At 41.9% G+C, this 18,940-nt stretch overlaps 2 protein-coding genes across 16 annotated transcripts in view; one reads left to right on the top strand and one right to left on the bottom strand.

Annotated features, from left to right (window-relative positions):
* WDR26 (WD repeat domain 26) overlaps nucleotides 1-5,372 on the bottom strand; it is a 40,614-nt gene extending 35,242 nt beyond the window's left edge. Inside the window, exons 1-3 of one of the 3 annotated variants that reach the window (XM_004270994.4) lie at nucleotides 4,264-5,372; nucleotides 2,317-2,416; nucleotides 2,112-2,216 (exon numbers count right to left, since the gene is read on the bottom strand). In XM_004270994.4, the coding sequence (XP_004271042.1) occupies nucleotides 2,112-2,216; nucleotides 2,317-2,416; nucleotides 4,264-4,691 (633 nt within the window). In that variant the 5' untranslated portion in view covers nucleotides 4,692-5,372. The remainder of the gene's footprint in view (nucleotides 1-2,111; nucleotides 2,217-2,316; nucleotides 2,417-4,263) is intronic. The other 2 variants (XM_004270995.3, XM_033430405.2) reach the window with 2 other exon arrangements.
* Nucleotides 5,311-18,940, top strand: part of CNIH3 (cornichon family AMPA receptor auxiliary protein 3) — a 282,654-nt gene continuing 269,024 nt past the window's right edge. For 10 of the 13 annotated variants that reach the window (XR_007475509.1, XR_007475519.1, XR_007475506.1 and 7 more), the window contains exons 1-2: nucleotides 5,444-5,628; nucleotides 10,249-10,440. The gene's annotated coding sequence lies outside the window, so the exon portion shown is untranslated. The other 3 variants (XM_049705911.1, XM_049705909.1, XM_049705913.1) reach the window with 3 other exon arrangements.

Here is an 18,940-nt window from a genome sequence, read left to right as displayed (position 1 = left end):
AATAGAAACACTCAGGTTTAAAAAAGAAAATACAACTTTAGTCTAGACTAAGTTATCAAATGTGTCTGGGCATACAATTAAAATAATTATGTTAAACAAAAGCCAAATAGTTGTCTTCTAAGGTATTATGACAAATTTATGTTTACATTAGATTATCTTCTGGAGATGGAGTGGGGGAGAGGAGTAAATCTAAACACAATTAGGTGAAAAAATGCTGACCTGAATCTTTAAAAGCAATTGATTCATTAATGTTTAAAGTGAGATAAAGTTGGAATCCCTTTCTGTGTATAAATACCTAAACAGTTTGATGGTGTGAGGCTCAGCCAGAGATTTAATCTTCATCTCTTATTAGATCCTAGAATGTTCTACAGACTGAACAGGCTGTACAAAGAAAGGATTCCTCCTTATTATCTACAAAGACGATTTCTAATGAGATAGTTATAATCTAAACCCAATACACAAGCCTCAAATTACTATAAACAAATAAGAAAAAAAGTGTGCCTAATTAATAATTTTTACTGCTAAATTACAGATATAATTTGGATGAAGCTTAAAAAAGGATAATGATCCTCCAAGAAATCACACACTTATTTTAAAATAGTCCATGGGCAAGTTCTCTACTGTCACCATATAAGCAGTGTTAACTTGTCCAGTGGGAAAGGAAACCCAATTCTTATTTTGGCCTTGTAATTGTCTTTATATTAGGGTCACCTTCCATTCTGTCAGGGCTAACAATTTACAAAAAACTGCCCAATAAAAATTTACTTAGGTATTTTTTTTTTTTTTTAAAACCCAAACATATGGGTTGGGGAAAATTTAATTACTACAAAATTTGCAATCCTTTTGAATATAGATGTTTAACTTCTGTGTTTTCATTTTAAAAATTTACCATGGAACTGATTATTCCATGAGTTACTATTGAATCAGATGCCTGATAATAAGTTAAAAATTTTAGTATTTACGGGAAAAAAAAACAACCCACAAAACACTAGAGCGTCAATTTAACTGAATCCGTATTTGTTCATATTGGTTGCTCCTTTAATTCACCTGAAGTCCATTCTCTAGGATATTTTTGTAAACAATTATATTAAGAATTTGAAAACTCTTGTAATTAAGATTTTTTTTAAAAAAACCCCAAAACTGAAACAGGAGAGTCTATTAGGTCTATACACAAAGGCAGAAAGATTAATGTTTGACCCAATTAAAAAAAAAATCAAAATGTAACAGGCATTTACTAATATTTAACAAACAGCTGATTTCCCTACTTCACTTCCTATTTGCCTTCTGTCCCTCCCCCACCAGACAGGAAACTGCTTTTGACAACAAATGAATCAGCTAGAAGTTAAAAAGCCAGCAGCCAGCAGCTGATTCTTCATGGTTTCCAATCACAAGGACTTAGGAAAAACTCATCCCCTCCTCTCCCTCACCAACATCTACTGAAGAATTAAAGCCTATTAGTATAAAAGATTCATTAAGATTTATGAAAGAGGCTAACAGATTAAACTACTAAACTGATCTTGTCAGGAAATAAGGCCGGTAAGCAGAGCCCAATGGTCAAATTTGCATACTAAACCTCCACCAGAGTGATACCTATTATACAAACTTGGACACTGTCAATTCACACAACTGGAATGCAAGAATGGAAAATGGTGAGCACACCAATGGAGCTGGTTTGAATTAACTACAATTCCCAAAGATTTGTTTTAAAAAAAGATAATGAATGTGTCAGCTACTTAAGGCTATATGGATATATATACACCCAAACATGTTTTCTTTACCAGCACATTCAGTATTTTAAATAATAAAAGTATAATTTATTCCTGATTCTATAAATATTAAACTCCTATTAACAGTACCAAAAGCATAAAGATCTTTCAACATAATTTAGCAAAAGCTTAATTTATAAACTCAAAGGTTCAAAGGACACATTTACTAAACATGATTTTAAAAATATAAAACTCAAACTTTAAAACATCAACACTCATCCTAGTTTACAAGTTTAATTATTTGAAAGTTAAGGCCTTATCTTTTATAAGAGGCAGAAGCCTAGAGTTATCAATAACCTACTAAAATAAGCATAAATGTGAAACTAAGAACAAAAGTGTATTTACCACAATTATTCCCAACAACGTTTGAGAGATTTCAAGTGCGCCTCTTACCACAATAGCATGAGGAGAATGCACTAAAGGCTTTAGTTCATTCAGGTCATTTTCTGCCTGCAAAAATTGGTATAAGAGAAAAACAGAAATGTCACAAAATGCACATCAAATATACAATTTTAGCAGCAGTTACACAGCTCTATATGCCCTACTTTACCTTATCCCAGTCTCCTTCCATGACATGATTTCGGAATTTGGTAGCAGAAGGATGTTCTAAACGACATCCTGACTCTTGCATGAGGAGATCAACAGTCTGGCTGCAGGAGAGATACAGTGTAAAAAAGACCTGACCAACTTTAGGGTTTACTCTTCCAAATAAACTACTGTCTATGAAAACAGTTGCAAAAGTTCTTAAGCTAACCTCATGATGAAGGAAAAAGAAATAAATAGCTTTGATGTGCTTGGCTAAACAAACTTGATTTTTAAACTGCCACCTAGGTTTACATCTAGTCAAGTCAAAAACGTTCTTGAAACCAGAATCAAAATAAATTCTTCCTCCTTTTCCATTTAATGTCTTTAATGAAGTATAAAATTTCTAAAAATGTGTTCTAACCAACCGGTTAAAAAAAGTGAAAAACCATGATCTACATACTAACCACGTTACTACATTTGGAAAGATAAAAACTGTTAGTTACATACAAGGTGAAGGAGATGACCTGTATTAGGTAAAAGCCTTACATCCAGATATTATGTTTGCAAAGAAATTCTAATAGGTCAATCTTTAAAACTGAAATAAATCCAGCATCAAAAAATCATTCGCTTTCTCTCTATACTAAAAATAGCAAATTTACTATGGTGTAGGTTCCAAACAGTCACGAGTTATTTCCTCCTGCTGCTGTCAGCTTGCTTCTTGTCTCAGTAATATGTTCTGTTAGCATTTAGGAAATGCTTTTCCTTAGGGAACAAAGTGAAATCTTCCTTCGATATACTTCTTTCAGAGCTTAAACGATTCACCACATGTGGTTTCTTCCATCAGATATTTTGATATCTAAGAATCTTTAACAGTCTTACATATTTGCTTATGTTTCAATGCTTTCTTATTCAGCTCCATTTATTTTTCAGCAAAAAACAGTGCAATAATCTGCCTGAGAATCAAAATACTTATGTCACTTTTAAAAAGTGCTCTTTTCTCCCTCTCCCCAGAACAAATCTATAAATCCAAAATATACTAAGAGCTTATTTTAATCTATGCTTTGAAGCTGGAAACTGTTGCATGTTGTTCTCTAGTCTTAATTCTCTCTGGTTCTGCTTCATCCTCCATCAAGCTCCACGGCACTCCCACCAATCCTACTTTCCACCACCCCTGGTTTTCCTTTGTGTGTATACAAAACGGGGGTTTGGGGCCAAGGTCGTCTACCTTCACCCTACTTTAGGTACACAAGGTCATCTAAATTGTATTTGAAAATAAATGATTCACCAGATCAGATGTCCCTTTTTCAGAGGCAGTCGCCTTCTTGGTATTACAGTGGGATTTCAGACAAGTTAGTGGCAGGCCTCTTGTACACACACAAGGGCCTTTAAATGACATCAACATGGTAACTTACTCCATTATTCCCATCAGATTTATTCAGCAGCCTCCTTCCAAATTATCCCAGCCCCTCAGTTCCCATAAACACTTGTAAGTGATTGTCTTTCCTGATTGGTAGTTTGCCTGGGTTGTCTGTCATGGCTGGGGGCGGGGGGGAGGTGTCCCACAAAGATGCCTCTGAGGTACCCTTGAAAAACAAATCCTCCAAGGTTCATTATTTCCACCAGCTCTAATCCACCCTTCCCCCAACACACACACAGACACACTCCCGCATCTGTCTTTATTGACAGACAATTACGCTCTGAAGGTGTACGGGGAGGGGTGACTCTTTTGGTTTCTACGCCCCCTGCCCAACCCCCAACCACACAATTTGTCAGACTGATTGATTTCCCCTTATTTCCCTGCAGGTGGGCTCCTCCTCCCCGGTCAGCCTGTCTGAGCTGCGTCCTCCTGTATCCTGGGCCCAGCAGTAATTCTCCCTTTGCCTGAGCTCTTTCCAGCCACCCCCCGCCCTCCCCTCCCGCCAGCTTCCGTCCCTCGGTCTGTCCACACCAGCTGCCTGGAAGGGATACTTACTTGAGCCCTAAGCCATTCAAGTGCTGTCCTATTAGCCTAATGACATCCTCATCTGATTGGGAGAGCCGCTTCTTCTTCTTGAGGCTGCTGCCCAGTTCTGGGGTGGCCAAGGAAGAGGAGGCGGCGGTGGTGGCGGAGGCAGCTGCAACGGTGGCGGAGGCTGCGGCGGCGGCCCCGCCGGGGACCCCGTTATTGACATTCAGGCTGTTGCTATTGTTGCTGGCGGCGGAGGGGGCGGAAGGCAGGAGCCCATTGGCGTGGGCCAGATCCCCCGCGGACGACGACGACGAGGGGGACGACTCCCCGTTCTGGGCCGACAGGCAGGCGAGTTCCTGGGTCTGTCCCTGGCCCCCGCCGCCCCCTCCTCCTCCGCCGCCGCCGCCGCCGCCGCCGCCTCCTCCTCCTCCTCCTGCCCCGTTGGCCTGCATGATGCTGCCGCTGACCAGGCTGTGGCCGCTACTTCGGTGGGGGACGGCAGCGGCGGCGGAAGGGGCAGCCGGGGGGAGTCCCACCACTACCACCACGGAGGAGGAGGAGGAGGACGACGACGACGAGGACGAGGACGACGAGGACGGAGGGGAGAGGCCTGCTCTGCCTGCCGAAGCCCCGGGCTCTCCTGCTCCCTCCGCCGCCGAGGCTCGGGGTTTCTTCCGCGGGGGCGGGGAGGCTCCGCCGGTGTCCGAGTCGGAGGAGGAGGAAGCGGAGGCCAGAGTTTCCTCGCCGAGAGAGGCCGTGGTGGGAAGCCGGTGGGGCGAGGCGGGGGAGGGGAGGCGGGGGCCGGGGAGAGGGTCGGGGTGAGGGGGGGCCGGGGAGGGGTCAGGGTAAGGGGTGAGATGAGGGGGAGGAGGAGGGAGAGGAGGAGGGGGAGAAGGAGGATCCGGGCCCTTTCCCCCCCCCCTCCCGGAGGCAGCTCGGGGTGCGCGGCCCGGGGGTCGGGCCGGGGGGCGCCGCGGGGCGGCTGCGGGGGCGTGGGGCCCGCCGCTGGGCTGAGCCCCGGCGGTGGCGGCGGCGGCGGCGGGCGGCAGCGGAGGCAGCTGCCGCCTCTGTCCTCGGGTCCGCTCCGCTCCGCTCCCTGGTGTGTTGATTCTTCCCCCAGCTGCTGCCTAATGGAGTCCAGGCGCTCGCGTCACAGGAAATGCCTATACTGCCCTCCTCACTCACTTCCGGTGGCAGGTATGGAACCTATAGGGGGCCTGTCACCCGGCACGTGCGCCGGGGGCCGGTTGGGCGCGAGGGGAGGGAGGCCGGCGGGCCGGCTGGGGCTGACCCCGACCCCGACCCGACCCGAGCCGATCCACCCCGGAGCTCGGGCCTGGCCGGCTAGGTCTCGCCCCCAGCGCCCTGGCTGGGCTGCGTCGGCGAGAAGTAAGTTTGTTCCGTCCCTCCGAAGCCGGGCGTGCACAAGAGGGCGGCGATCGCGTGCGCGAGTGTGTGCGTGTGGACCCCAGGGTGACCTAGAAACGCCAGGCGTGCGGAGGGACTGCAGATTTCCATCCCCGGCCGAGGATGGGGTCGAGCAGGTGGCGAGGTTTTGTCACGAGAACTCCCAGGCACAGGGCTGTGGCAGTCCTTGTCGACTCACTTAATGGTAACCAGGACTGACCAGCTCTTCGTTTGAGTGTGAAGAACTCGAACTTCCACAGCCAAGTGCCACACACAGTTGTCGTGCCCGGGCCATCCCAGGAGGTTTGAGATGATGAGCCTAGGAGACTCTGTGCTCTACCCCAGGAAGGTGGGATAATGGATAAGAGCAATATCTGATGGGGCCAAGGAGTCAGAAAAAGACTGTGGGTGTAGTGAGGCGGGACTTTGCTGAGGGGCTTTCACTCTTTTTTTAGCTATTGCCCAGCACCTCCTTCCAGCTGCCTCTTGAGTCACTGCCCAGTTTAGGCAGCAGTAATACAGACCGAGCTGTTGCCTCCAAAACATGTACCTTAAGGAGAATTCATACTCAACTTGAGATCCAGGCTTGCAATGTTTAGGTGAACTGTGAGGCTTCAGCGTCGCTGTAATTTACTCGTTTATGTGGATGTAGAAAAGCGGCAAGGAAGAGCTGGGCTGAATCTTGATCATTGGTGAATAGTCTCCATTACCCCAAACAATTATTTACCGGTGTGTGGTCGATAGCATATACACCGATATGTACAGACATTTTCTCAGAAATTTAAACAATCTTTCTCTGAAGAAGTTTTCCTGTGGAAAAACATGGACTCAACTAATGCATCTTTTTTTTTAAGATTTTTTTTTGATGTGGACCATTTTAAAAGTCTTTAGTGAATTTTTTACAATATTGCTTCTGTTTTACGTTTTGTGGCTTTTTTTTGGCCTCGAGGCATGTGGGATCTTAACTTCCCGACCAGGGATCGAACCCGTACCCCGTGCTTTGGAGGGCGAAGTCCCAACCACTGGACCGCCAGGGAAGTCCCTAATGCATCTTATAGCTCTGAAATTGCAAATTTTATAGCTCAAAGTAACTTTGAGGTCTTTGGTTACTTTTCAAATTTAGAAAAATAATTTAAAAAATAATGCTTATGAGAAATTATTAAAGAATCCTGAGCTTTACTGATCCACAGGCTAGAGGAAGGGAGAGGAAGACCACTGCAAGATCTGACAGAGATTTAGCTTTTAGTCTCATCTCTTAAATGTGCTTCCAGGTGGCGGTGTAATTTTAAGGTGACTCACATTCAATTTTATTATTCACCTGAAAGAGACCTGAGTTCTAGCTAAGTTTCGTAGGGCACTGCCACCATATCCAGAGGAGCCTGAATTACTAGATAGTTAACACTTCAGAGATCCCTGTTTGTTCGTTAACTTTAGACTTCTTATTAAAAGCGTTGTTATTGTTTATACAAAATTAAATTTTGCAAAGTCGTTTGTAATAATTTATGAGGCCCATAGCAGTGCTGAGGACAAGCTTCTGAATAAAATCTGTAGCTTTCATAAAGGAAACAATGACTTACTGGTAGCCACAGACACGGCTTACACTTCATGAACAAAAGTAAAGGATGAAAGGCAAAAGAAACTGGTCTCAACTGGTGTCTAAACTCAATATATATACCCCAGCTTTTCTATATTTTATGAGACCGAGACTGCTGTTACTAGAATTCTGAATTTATGAAGTCCACGTGTGCACACATTTTTCTCTAAAGTACAGCTGGAGACTCTGTTGTCTGAACTCTGGATTTTTTTAGAGCCAGGTTTCAAGTCCATTGCAGATGAATAATTCTGAAATACCACTCTACATACACTCAGAAACCTTCAGTAACACCGTATTACCTAGAGAATACAATCCAGAGTTTATCTTGCTCTCTGTAGATTAACCTCAATCTTTCTCTTTGACTTTGTCTTTTCCTACCCCCTTTCTGAACCCTTCACTGCTGTCCCCCAAATGTGCTGGGCTCATTTCTTCTGCGTCTGACCATACCTCCTACCTTCTCTTCATCCTTCTGATCCAAGACTTGGCTCCTTTCTCACCTCCTCGGGGGAGCCTTTCCTGACTTCCAGCCTCCTTGCCCTCCTTCTGAGGATCATTTATTTAACCTTCCAATATTGAAGTCTGCTTGCAATATATTTTTTTTTCTTTGCGGTACGCAGGCCTCTCACCGCTGCGGCCCCTCCCGCTGCGGAGCACAGGCTCCGGATGCACAGGCTCAGCGGCCATGGCTCACGGGCCCAGCCACTCCGCGGCATGTGGGATCCTCCCGGACCGGGGCACGAACCTGTGTCCCCTGTATTGGCAGGCGGACTCTCAACCACTGCGCCACCAGGGAAGCCCTTGCAATGTTTTTTAACTTGGTAAAACCCCTTCTTCAAGTTATCAGAGAGGAGCCTTTCTAGATTGCTGTCCCCCTGATTTGCCTTCCCCTTTTCACCCTCATCCTGGAAAAAACTGAGATGCATTTATGAATAAAGGTCCAAGCTGTCTTTTAGGGGGGAAAAATTGAATATATATTCAGGTATTTGATTCATTTATCTTGTTTCTGTGCTATTTTACCAAATCTTTATATGACCATGCCTGTGCTAGCTTCCAAATAAGAGGCAACTTATTGTCCTAGAGATATTCAAGCAAAGGCTTTCAGGGATATTACAGAGTAGGTAGTTGAACTAATTGATGTCTAAAGACTTTCCAACTACAAGATATCTGTGAGTTATGCACATACGCATCTCCTAACTAGAGTATAAATTCTTTGAGGCAGGATCTGTGTATTGTTCGTCTAAGCCAGTGCTTTTAGATTGTGGGTCCTGACCTATCTGTGAGTCATGAAATCAGTGTATTGGTCATGATTACAATTTAAAAAAATGAAATGGAAAAGTGAGAAAGAGTAGAAAACATCCAAGTCAGTCACCCATAGGAAAGGTCATTATTATTTTGTGGAAGTTCTGTTTCAATGGCAGATATATATCTATGCTTTACAAAGTACAATATATCTCTTCTGTAGGCCATTCTCAAAAAAGTTTCCAAAACACTCATCTAGGACATTCCTGACTGACAAAAAGGCAACTCAGGAAATTGGTGTTAGATATCTAAATGACAAATCACAAGTTCTGTCCACGGCAGTGTCTTAGCTGTAAAAATTAAAAGCTACTATATTAAAAAAAGCTGAGATAGTATAGGTGTTTATAATAAAACATGAAACCAAATTTTCTCAAAAGACTTTGTAAAAAAACTAGAAGAGACTATTGTTCTTCTGTCAAGTTTTAAGTTTGGTGTCTCAACCTGGTACTTAGCATCATCAATATTATTCAATTTATTCAATTTCTATTTGAAGAGGTAGTTTTCAGAATCTCAGGTATCCCTGGAGAGGGACATATTTGTGTTTACATTTCTAGCTTCATTCCTAGCTTTTCTTTGTTTGGGGAACAAACAATTAGTCAGCTGATTGACATTGGGCAAGTCATTTAACTTCGCTGCCCTGCACTCATTTCATGAATGAAGTGGGGATAATGGCACTGGCCTACCTGCCTCGGAGAATTGATCTGTGAGTCAAATGACATATCAAATATAACAGATCGTTGGGAAAAGACTATCTTGAAAGGTTTCAAAATATAACTTAAATCCTCCATCATTTCAAAAAGGATTTGAGGCAATGAAGTTCAAAGATATAGGAAGATTTTATAATTACTCATATGTCTGAGCTGTGGACTCTAGACACTTATTAACCCCAACTCTGCCACTCAACTGTGTTCCTGTGTACCTCTAGCCAGACAAGTCTGAATATTGTCTTTATATTGGTCTTCCATGGACGGGGAGTTTCCAATACCTATGTAGTAGAGTGAAGGGCACAGTTACCTGGCAGTTTTACCCACTGTTCCATATATGTCTCTCCAGTGCTTGCTTATTTTCCCTCTTCTACAAACATTCCACTCATGCCACAAGAATCTAGTGTCCTCCTGTGAGGGGAGAAGGGGTGGCACACTGGGTGGATCTAAGTGCAGAGACAGGAGCCTTATATTCAGAAGTGAACAGGTGGAAGTATTCACTGTCCTCTAAGCTGAATACCGTCCTTTTCTCCAAGAAAACTAGATTGTTCTTCTCCCGCCACACAGCTGGGTTAGACTGCTTGGAGTAGCTTGTTCTTGCTGCACTGTAACAAAACGCATGTAACACTAAGATGGGTGTGCAAAGATGTTCACTGTGTGTGCAGAGATATTCACTGCAGCACTGTTTGTAGGAGCAAAAAGAATGGGGTCATCACCATGTGCTGTTGTGGAAGTAGTATCAAGAAATAAACTAAAAGATGCCTATAACGGAAGTATGCATAATGTAATTCATTTGGGTAAATATATGAATATATACACATACATTTTTTTCTGGTAGGATAGAGGAGCATAAGACAGTGGTTTACCTTTGGGTGGAAGGACTTGGGTGGTTGAGGAGGGAGGTTCCTATTTTTCCATTTGATACTTTTCTGCAGGGTTTGCATTTTCTAACTATATGTAAGGTTTTTTTTTTTTTTTTTTTTTTTTTTTTTTTTTTTTCTGCAGTACGCGGGCCTCTCACCGCTGTGGCCTCTCCCGCTGCGGAGCACAGGCTCCGGACGCGCAGGCCCAGCAGCCATGGCTCACGGGCCCAGCCGCTCCGCGGCATGTGGGATCTTCCCGGACCGGGGCATGAACCCGCGTCCCCTGCATCGGCAGGCGGACTCCCAACCACTGCGCCACCAGGGAAGCCCATATGTAAGTATTTTTTAAGTGTCAATAAGGGTTATTTGGATTTTGCTTTTTTTGGTATTAATAAGTATCATGTTTTTAAAGCACTCATGTTCTTAAAAGCACACTCAAAACCAATCAAACTATTCATGAAAATTAATCATAATAAAAAATGCCAGAGGAAGCAGTGTTGTGTATAGTTGATGACATTAAATATATTTGCTTTTTTTTTTTTTTTTGCGGTACGTGGGCCTCTCACTGTTGTAACCTCTCCCGTTGCGGAGCACAGGCTCCGGGCGCGCAGGCTCAGCGGCTCCGCGGCATGTGGGACCCTCCCGGACCGGGGCACGAACCCGTGTCCCCTGCATCGGCAAGCGGACCCTCAACCACTGTGCCACCAGGGAAGCCCTATTTGCTTTTTAAACATCTCCTTCTTTCCCATTACCTGCACCTCTTATATTCTCAGACTGTAGATGCTGTGCGCACACACACACCCATCTCTCATTTGGTTAAATTCATCTGGGGAATAAAGGGCAAAAAGACATTCCTATTTATTAACTTTGAAAAGTAGATAAATAATTAATAGCCCCTAGAGTCCGTGGACAGTGGACAGCAGGCCCTTTGGGCAGTCTTCCTTCTTCTCAGGTTCCTATATGTGGTTCATCCCTCTGGCACTATGATAATAGTAAATAATAATCAATGGGAAAACACAATTATGATTGTTAACAAATAAATGCTAATTATTATGAGAAAATATGTGTTCTGATTATGTATACACAGCCCATATAGAGGTAATGGTCTAATGACTAGACTTTTAAAAATTAAAAATGTTAAAGACTGTAGTAGGTGATTATTCATAAAGTTGAAAAGAAAACTGTTTAAAGGGTCCCTGCATTTATTCAATTAATTTTATTTCAAAATTGTGCTCTTTACTAAATAATACTAAATGTATATGCAAATGTGACATAGTAGCCTAAATTAAAAAAAAAAAAAAAAAGAAAGAAAGAGGGACTTCCCTGGTGGCACAGTGGTTAAGAATCTGCCTGCCAAGGCAGGGGACACGGGTTCGATTCCTGCAGCGGGAAGATCCCACATGCCTCAGACCTACTGAAGCCCGCTCGCCTAGAGCCCGTGCTCTGCAAGGAGAGAAGCCACTGCAATGAGAAGCCCGTGCACCGCAGCGAAGAGTAGCCCGTCGCAACTAGAGAAAGCCTGCTTGCAGCAACGACGACCCAACGCAGCCAAAAAATAAATAAGATAAAAAAGCTTAATGAACTCGTGAATGCCAGTCGTTGACAACAAAAGAGCAAAACAGTAGCTCTTAGCTTCTTTTTGTGGCTTGTGGAGCGGTCCTTGGCTAAATCAAGACCCACAGGACTTGCAGTCCCTTTAATACTAATGGGGTTTGTATCTTCACTTAAGAGTACCCTTTCTATATACATATCTGAAATACAAGGATGTCCACTTTCTTGCTATACACCTCTGACCCTTTATCTCGGAGTATCTTTTTCTCTATTCCTGAATTACTGACATATATTATAAAAATAGCTAGAAATAGGTGTGTTTGTAAGGTTTAGCCACAGAGTTTCAACAACACCGCTCGTTTCCTTTTGTTTCCTAGTGTCCACTCTTTCCATTCTTATCCTTTCTTTCCTGTGATGGCACATGTCCATGGCAGGGCTTCCGTCATAATCAAACAATACGAAGAGTTAACACTAACCAGCCTTTGTTTTAAGTGCTTTACATGCATTGTACTATTTTAGCCTTCTCACCAACCTTATGAGGTATGTACTATTATTACCCCCATTTTACAGTTGATAAACTGAGGTACAGAAAACTTGAGGTCACATAGCTGGTGTGTGGGAGAGCTGGATGCACAGGCTTCAGAACTGGTATCAGTCTGAAAAGTCCCCTTTGTTTAAAGGGGCCAAAAGAAGAAATAAACAAGTCCTATAAATTGATTTTTCAACTTTGCCCTTTTTGTGTACATGAAAACATGGTCCCTCACCTTTGAAGCCCTCATCATCTCATTGGCCTAATTAGTGGTAGATAAGTGAGTATGTGAGGGCCAGTAAAAGGTTTTCCTCCCTCCAGAAGCTACCACTGAGAGTGCCTGAAAGCTCCTTATCAAAGATAGAGTTCATTTCTCCAATAAGTCCTTGTTGAAATGCAGCGTTTTGCATAGAAGGGATAGCACACTAAAACTAGGTGTAACCTGGAGATTTGTTTATCCATTTAAACGACTTCATCTTAAAATAGTGAATGAGGGCCAGAAGGAATCAATGAGTTTAATTTCCTTTCAAAGCGGGAAAGCTCCAAACCTAGAGGGCTTCCTTGGGAGACACATTAAGTCAGGAGGCCTCATCCAGCTTGTTTTTGCAACTACTTGTATCTATCTAGTGAGGGTTTCTAAACTGTGTTAAGCCTGTACTCGTCTAGGATCGTGGAATAAGGAAGAACCAGCCTTGATTTATACAGGAATTCATACTTCATTGCTTTACTCCTTTAACAGCTCCAGCCAGGTCAGCTGGCAAAGGAAGATAGATATCTAACTGAGATGAGGTCAGACAGCATATGCATAGCATCCAGTGGTAGGACAGGAAGGGCCAGCTCAGGGAGGCTACCAGAGCTCCTGTTGAGAGTTTACTTTTGTAGGGAGGGCAGCCAGGCTGCTTAGAGACCTCACATTGGCATGTGCCCCGAAGAATGTGGGTAAATGATTGCTCTGCCACATCCAGGTCCCTGGAAAGTTTCTTTTTTAACTGCTTCTCTGAGAGTAGTCACACTATGTCTCCTATGCTAGTCTCTGCAGCAGATGTGGTGTGGGTTCTCCTGTTTCAGATACTCTGCTTGGTAACGAGGAAATGGCCTAGATGACTTCTGAGGTCCCTGTAGCCTAAGGGTTCAATGTTTCTGGTTTCCATCGTCACTACATAATATTACTTGGTTAGGTTGCAGAGGGGTAGAAGAGAGGAGTCATAAACAGCCCCAAAGCATAAAACCTTGGCTATGCCATAGCTTTAAAAAAAAAAAGGTTTTATTATGCAAGATTTTAAACATACACAAAGCTAGAACAGTACAGAGATTCCCATTTCATCCATCCTCCCTCTTCTGATTATTTTGAAGTAAATCCAAGCTATTATTTTATTTATAATATATGTATTTATACTTCACTATGTAGCGCTAAAAGATAAGAACTCTTTTTGAAAACATTGCCACAATGCCATCATCATACCTAAAAAACTTAGTAATCCCTTAATTATCATCAAATATGCAGTTAGTCTTCAAATTCCCCCAGCTGTCTCACATATTCTTTTTTAATGGTTGGCTCGTGTGAAGCAAGGTCCAAACAGGATCCACGCGTTGCATTTGGTTGATATATTTCTAAAATCTCACTTTTTTTAAGGAAAAATTTTTATTGAAGTATAATATACAAAGAGGCGTGCACAAATCCTTATATACAACTCAGTGAAGTTTTTCTTATGAAACCACCACCTATGAAATAGAACTTTACCAGGACCCCAGTAGTACCCTACTGTAGTTTTAATTTGCATTTCTCTGATGACTGATGACGCTAAGTCCTTTTAAAATATTTTTTTTGGAGCCATGTGTATATTCTCTTTAAAGAAGTGCCTTTTACAAATCTTTTGCTCCTCTCTCTCCCTTTTAAAATTGTGTTTCATTTTTCTTATTGATTTGTGGAATTCTTTATATATTCTGAATACGAGTCCTTTGCTGAATGTATGTACTGCATATTTCTTCTCCCACTGTGTGGCTTGCCCTCACTCTCTTAACGGTGTCTTAATGAACAGAAGTTCTTAATGAAATCCAATTCATCAATTGTTCCCTTTATGATTTGTGCTTTTCGTGTCCTGCTTTAGAAGTCATCCCCTGGCCTCAAGGGCATGACGATATTCTAAGTTATCCTCTGGAAGTTTCAGTGTTTTGCTTTTCCAAATTATGTCTACACTCCTTCGAGAATTTAGGATTGTGACGAGTGTGAGATAGGGGTCAGTGTTAATTTGTTTGTTTGTTTGTTTTAATTTTATTTATTTATTTATTTTTGGCTGCATTGGGTCTCCGTTGCTGCACACGGGCTTTCTCTAGTTGTGGTGAGCGGGGTCTACACTTTGTTGCAGTGCGGGGTCTTCTCATTGCAGTGACTTCTCTTGTTGCAGAGCACAGGCTCTAGGCACGCAGGCTTCAGTAGTTGTGGCGTGTGGGCTCAGTAGTTGTGGCTCGCGGGCTCTAGAGCGCAGGCTTAGTAGTGGCGCACAGGCTTAGTTGCTCCGCGGCATGTGGGATCTTCCCTGACCAGGGATTGAGTCTGTGTCCCATGCATTGGCAGGCGGATTCTCAACCACTGCGCCACCAGGGAAGCCCCCGTTAATTTTTTTCCATGTGGATACCCAGATGATCTAGCACCATTTTTTTGTTATTGTTTATTTATTTATTTATTTGGCCATGGCGTGGGACATGCGGGATCTTAGTTCCCCGACCAGAGATCAAACTCTGGCCCTCCATAGTGAGAGTGTGGAGTCCTAATCACAGGACTGCTAGGAAATTCCTGATCTAGCACCATGTTGAAAAGATTCCTTTCTCCTCTGTCCTGCAGTGCTATCATTATCCTAACTAGAGGACTGTACATGTGTGGGTCTGTTTCCCAACTCTCTTTGTTTTGTTGGTCTATTTGTGTATCTTTATGCATTTTTTTTACATCTTTATTGGAGTATAATTGCTTTACAATGGTGTGTTAGTTTCTGCTTTATAACAAAGTGAATCAGTTATACATATGTTCCCATATCTCTTCCCTCTTGCGTCTCCCTCCCTCCCACCCTCCCTATCCCACCCCTCCAGGCGGTCACAAAGCACTGAGCTGATCTCCCTGTGCTATGCGGCTGTTTCCCACTAGCTATCTACCTTACGTTTGGTAGTGTATATATGTCCATGCCTCTCTCTCGCTTTGTCACAGCTCACCCTTCCCCTTCCCCATATCCTCAAGTCCATTCTCTAGTAGGTCAGTGTCTTTATTCCTGTCTTACCCCTAGGTTCTTCATGACATTATTTTTTTTCTTAAATTGCATATATATGTGTTAGCATATGGTATTTGTCTTTCTCTTTCTGACTTACTTCACTCTGACAGACTCTAGGTCTATCCACCTCATTACAAATACCTCAATGTCGTTTCTTTTTATGGCTGAGTAATATTCCATTGTATATATGTGCCACATCTTCTTTATCCATTCATCCGATGATGGACACTTAGGTTCTTTCCATCTCCCACCTATTGTAAATAGAGCTGCAATGAACATTTTGGTACATGAGTCTTTTTGAATTATGGTTTTCTCAGGGTATATGCCCAGTAGTGGAATTGCTGGGTCATATGGTAGTTCTATTTGTAGTTTTTTAAGGAACCTCCATACTGTTCTCCACAGTGGCTGTATCAATTTACATTCCCACCAACAATGCAAGAGGGTTCCCTTTTCTCCACACCCTCTCCAGCATTTATTGTTTGTAGATTTTTTGATGATGGCCATTCTGACTGGTGTGAGATGATATCTCATTGTAGTTTTGCTTTGCATTTCTCTAATGATTAATGATGTTGAGCATTCTTTCATGTGTTTGTTGGCAGTCTGCATATCTTCTTTGGAGAAATGTCTATTTAGGTCTTCTGCCCATTTTTGGATTGGGTTGTTTGTTTTTTTGTTATTGAGCTGCATGAGCTGCTTATAAATTTTGGAGATTAATCCTTTGTCAGTTGCTTCATTTGCAAATATTTTCTCCCATTCTGAGGGCTGTCCTTTCATCTTGTTTATGGTTTCCTTTGCTGTGCAAAAGCTTTGAAGTTTCATTAGGTCCCATTTGTTTATTTTGTTTTTCTTTCCATTTCTCTAGGAGGTGGGTCAAAAAGGATCTCGCTGTGATTTATGTCATAGAGTGTTCTGCCCATGTTTTCCTCTAAGAGTTTGATAGTTTCTGGCCTTACATATAGGTCTTTAATCCATTTTGAGCTTATTTTTGTGTATGGTGTTAGGGAGTGATCTAAGCTTATACTTTTACATGTAGCTGTCCAGTTTTCCCAGCACCACTTATTGAAGAGGCTGTCCTTTCTCCACTGTACATTCCTGCCTCCTTTATCAAAGATAAGGTGACCATATGTGCGTGGGTTTATCTCTGGGCTTTCTATCCTGTTCCATTGATCTATATTTCTGTTTTTGTTCCAGTACCATACTGTCTTGATTACTGTAGCTTTGTAGTATAGTCTGAAGTCAGGGAGCCTGGTTCCTCCAGCTCCGTTTTTCATGCTCAAGATTGCTTTGGCTATTCGGGGTCTTTTGTGTTTCCATACAAATTGTGAAATTTTTTGTTCTAGTTCTGTGAAAAATGCCAGTGGTAGTTTGATAGGGATTGCATTGAATCTGTAGATTGCTTTGGGTAGTAGAGTCATTTTCACAATGTTGATTCTTCCAATCCAAGAACATGGTACATCTCTCCATCTATTTGTATCATCTTTAATTTCTTTCATCAGTGTCTTATAATTTTCTGCATACAGGTCTTCTGTCTCCTTAGGTAGGTTTATTCCTAGATATTTTATTCTCTTTGTTGCAATGGTAAATGGGAGTGTTTTCTTGATTTCACTTTCAGATTTTTCATCATTAGTGAATAGGAATGCCAGAGATTTGTGTGCATTAATTTTGTATCCTGCTACTTTACCAAATTCATTGATTAGCTCTAGTAGTTTTCTGGTAGCATCTTTAGGATTCTCTATGTATAGTATCATGTCATCTGCAAACAATGACAGCTTTACTTCTTTTCCGATTTGGATTCCTTTTATTTCCTTTTCTTCTCTGATTGCTGTGGCTAAAACTTCCAAAGCTATGTTGAATAAGAGTGTTGAGAGTGGGCAACCTTGTCTTGTTCCTGATCTTAGTGGAAATGGTTTCAGTTTTTCACCATTGAGGATGATGTTGGCTGTGGGTTTGTCATATATGGCCTTTATTATGTTGAGGAAAGTTCCCTCTATGCCTACTTTCTGCAGGGTTTTTATCATAAATCGGTGTTGAATTTTGTTGAAAGCTTTCTCTGCATCTATTGAGATGATCATATGGTTTTTCTCCTTCAATTTGTTAATATGGTGTATCACGTTGATTGACTTGCGTATATTGAAAAATCCTTGCATTCCTGGAATAAACCCCACTTGATCATGGTGTATGATCCGTTTAATGTGCTGTTGGATTCTGTTTGCTAGTATTTTGTTGAGGATTTTTGCATCTATGTTCATCAGTGATATTGGCCTGTAGTTTTCTTTCTTTGTGACATCCTTGTCTGGTTTTGGTATCAGGGTGATGGTGGTGGCCTTGTAGAATGAGTTTGGGAGTGTTCCTCCCTCTGCTATATTTTGGAAGTGTTTGAGAAGGATAGGTGTTAGTTCTTCTCTAAACGTTTGATAGAATTCGCCTGTGAAGCCATCTGGTCCTGGGCTTTTGTTTGTTAGAAGATTTTTAATCACAGTTTCAATTTCAGTGCTTGTGATTGGTCTGTTCATATTTTCTATTTCTTCCTGATTCAGTCTTGGCAGTTGTGCATTTCTAAGAATTTGTCCATTTCTTCCAGGTTGTCCATTTTATTGGCATAGAGTTGCTTGTAGTCATCTCTCATGATCCTTTGTATTTCTGCAATGTCAGTTGTTACTTCTCCTTTTTCATTTCTAATTCTATTGATTTGAGTCTTCTCCCTTTTTTTCTTGATGAGTCTGGCTAATAGTTTATCAATTTTGTTTATCTTCTCAAAGAACCACCTTTTAGTTTTATTGATCTTTGCTATTGTTTCCTTCATTTCTTTTTCATTTATTTCTGATCTGATTTTTATGATTTCTTTCCTTCTGCTAACTTTGGTTTTTTTTTTGTTCTTCTTTCTCTAATTGCTTTAGGTGCAAGGTTAGGTTGTTTATTTGAGATGTTTCCTGTTTCTTAAGGTAGGATTGTATTGCTATAAACTTCCCTCTTAGAACTGCTTTTGCTGCATCCCATAGATTTTGGGTCATCATGTCTCCATTGTCATTTGTTTCTAGGTATTTTTTGATTTCCTCTTTGTTTTCTTCAGTGATCACTTCGTTATTAAGTAGTGTATTGTTTAGCCTCCATGTGTTTGTATTTTTTACAGCTCTTTTCCTGTAATTGATATCTAGTCTCATAGTGTTGTGGTCGGAAAAGATACTTGATAAGATTTCAATTTTCTTAAATTTACCAAGGCTTGATTTGTGACCCAAGATATGATCTATCCTGGAGAATGTTCCATGAGCACTTGAGAAAAATGTGTATTCTGTTGTTTTTGGATGGAATGTCCTATAAATGTCAATTAAGTCCATCTTGTTTAATGTATCATTTAAAGCTTGTGTTTCCTTATTTATTTTCATTTTGGATGATCTGTCCATTGGTGAAAGTGGGGTGTTAAAGTCCCCTACTATGAATGTGTTACTGTTGATTTCCCCTTTTATGGCTGTTAGTATTTGCCTTATGTATTGAGG

This window comes from Orcinus orca, chromosome 1 (assembly GCF_937001465.1).
Source record: "Orcinus orca chromosome 1, mOrcOrc1.1, whole genome shotgun sequence".
Classification (NCBI taxonomy): domain Eukaryota; kingdom Metazoa; phylum Chordata; class Mammalia; order Artiodactyla; family Delphinidae; genus Orcinus; species Orcinus orca.
Note: the sequence above shows the minus strand (reverse complement) of the source record. Positions and strands in the feature narration are given on the sequence as shown.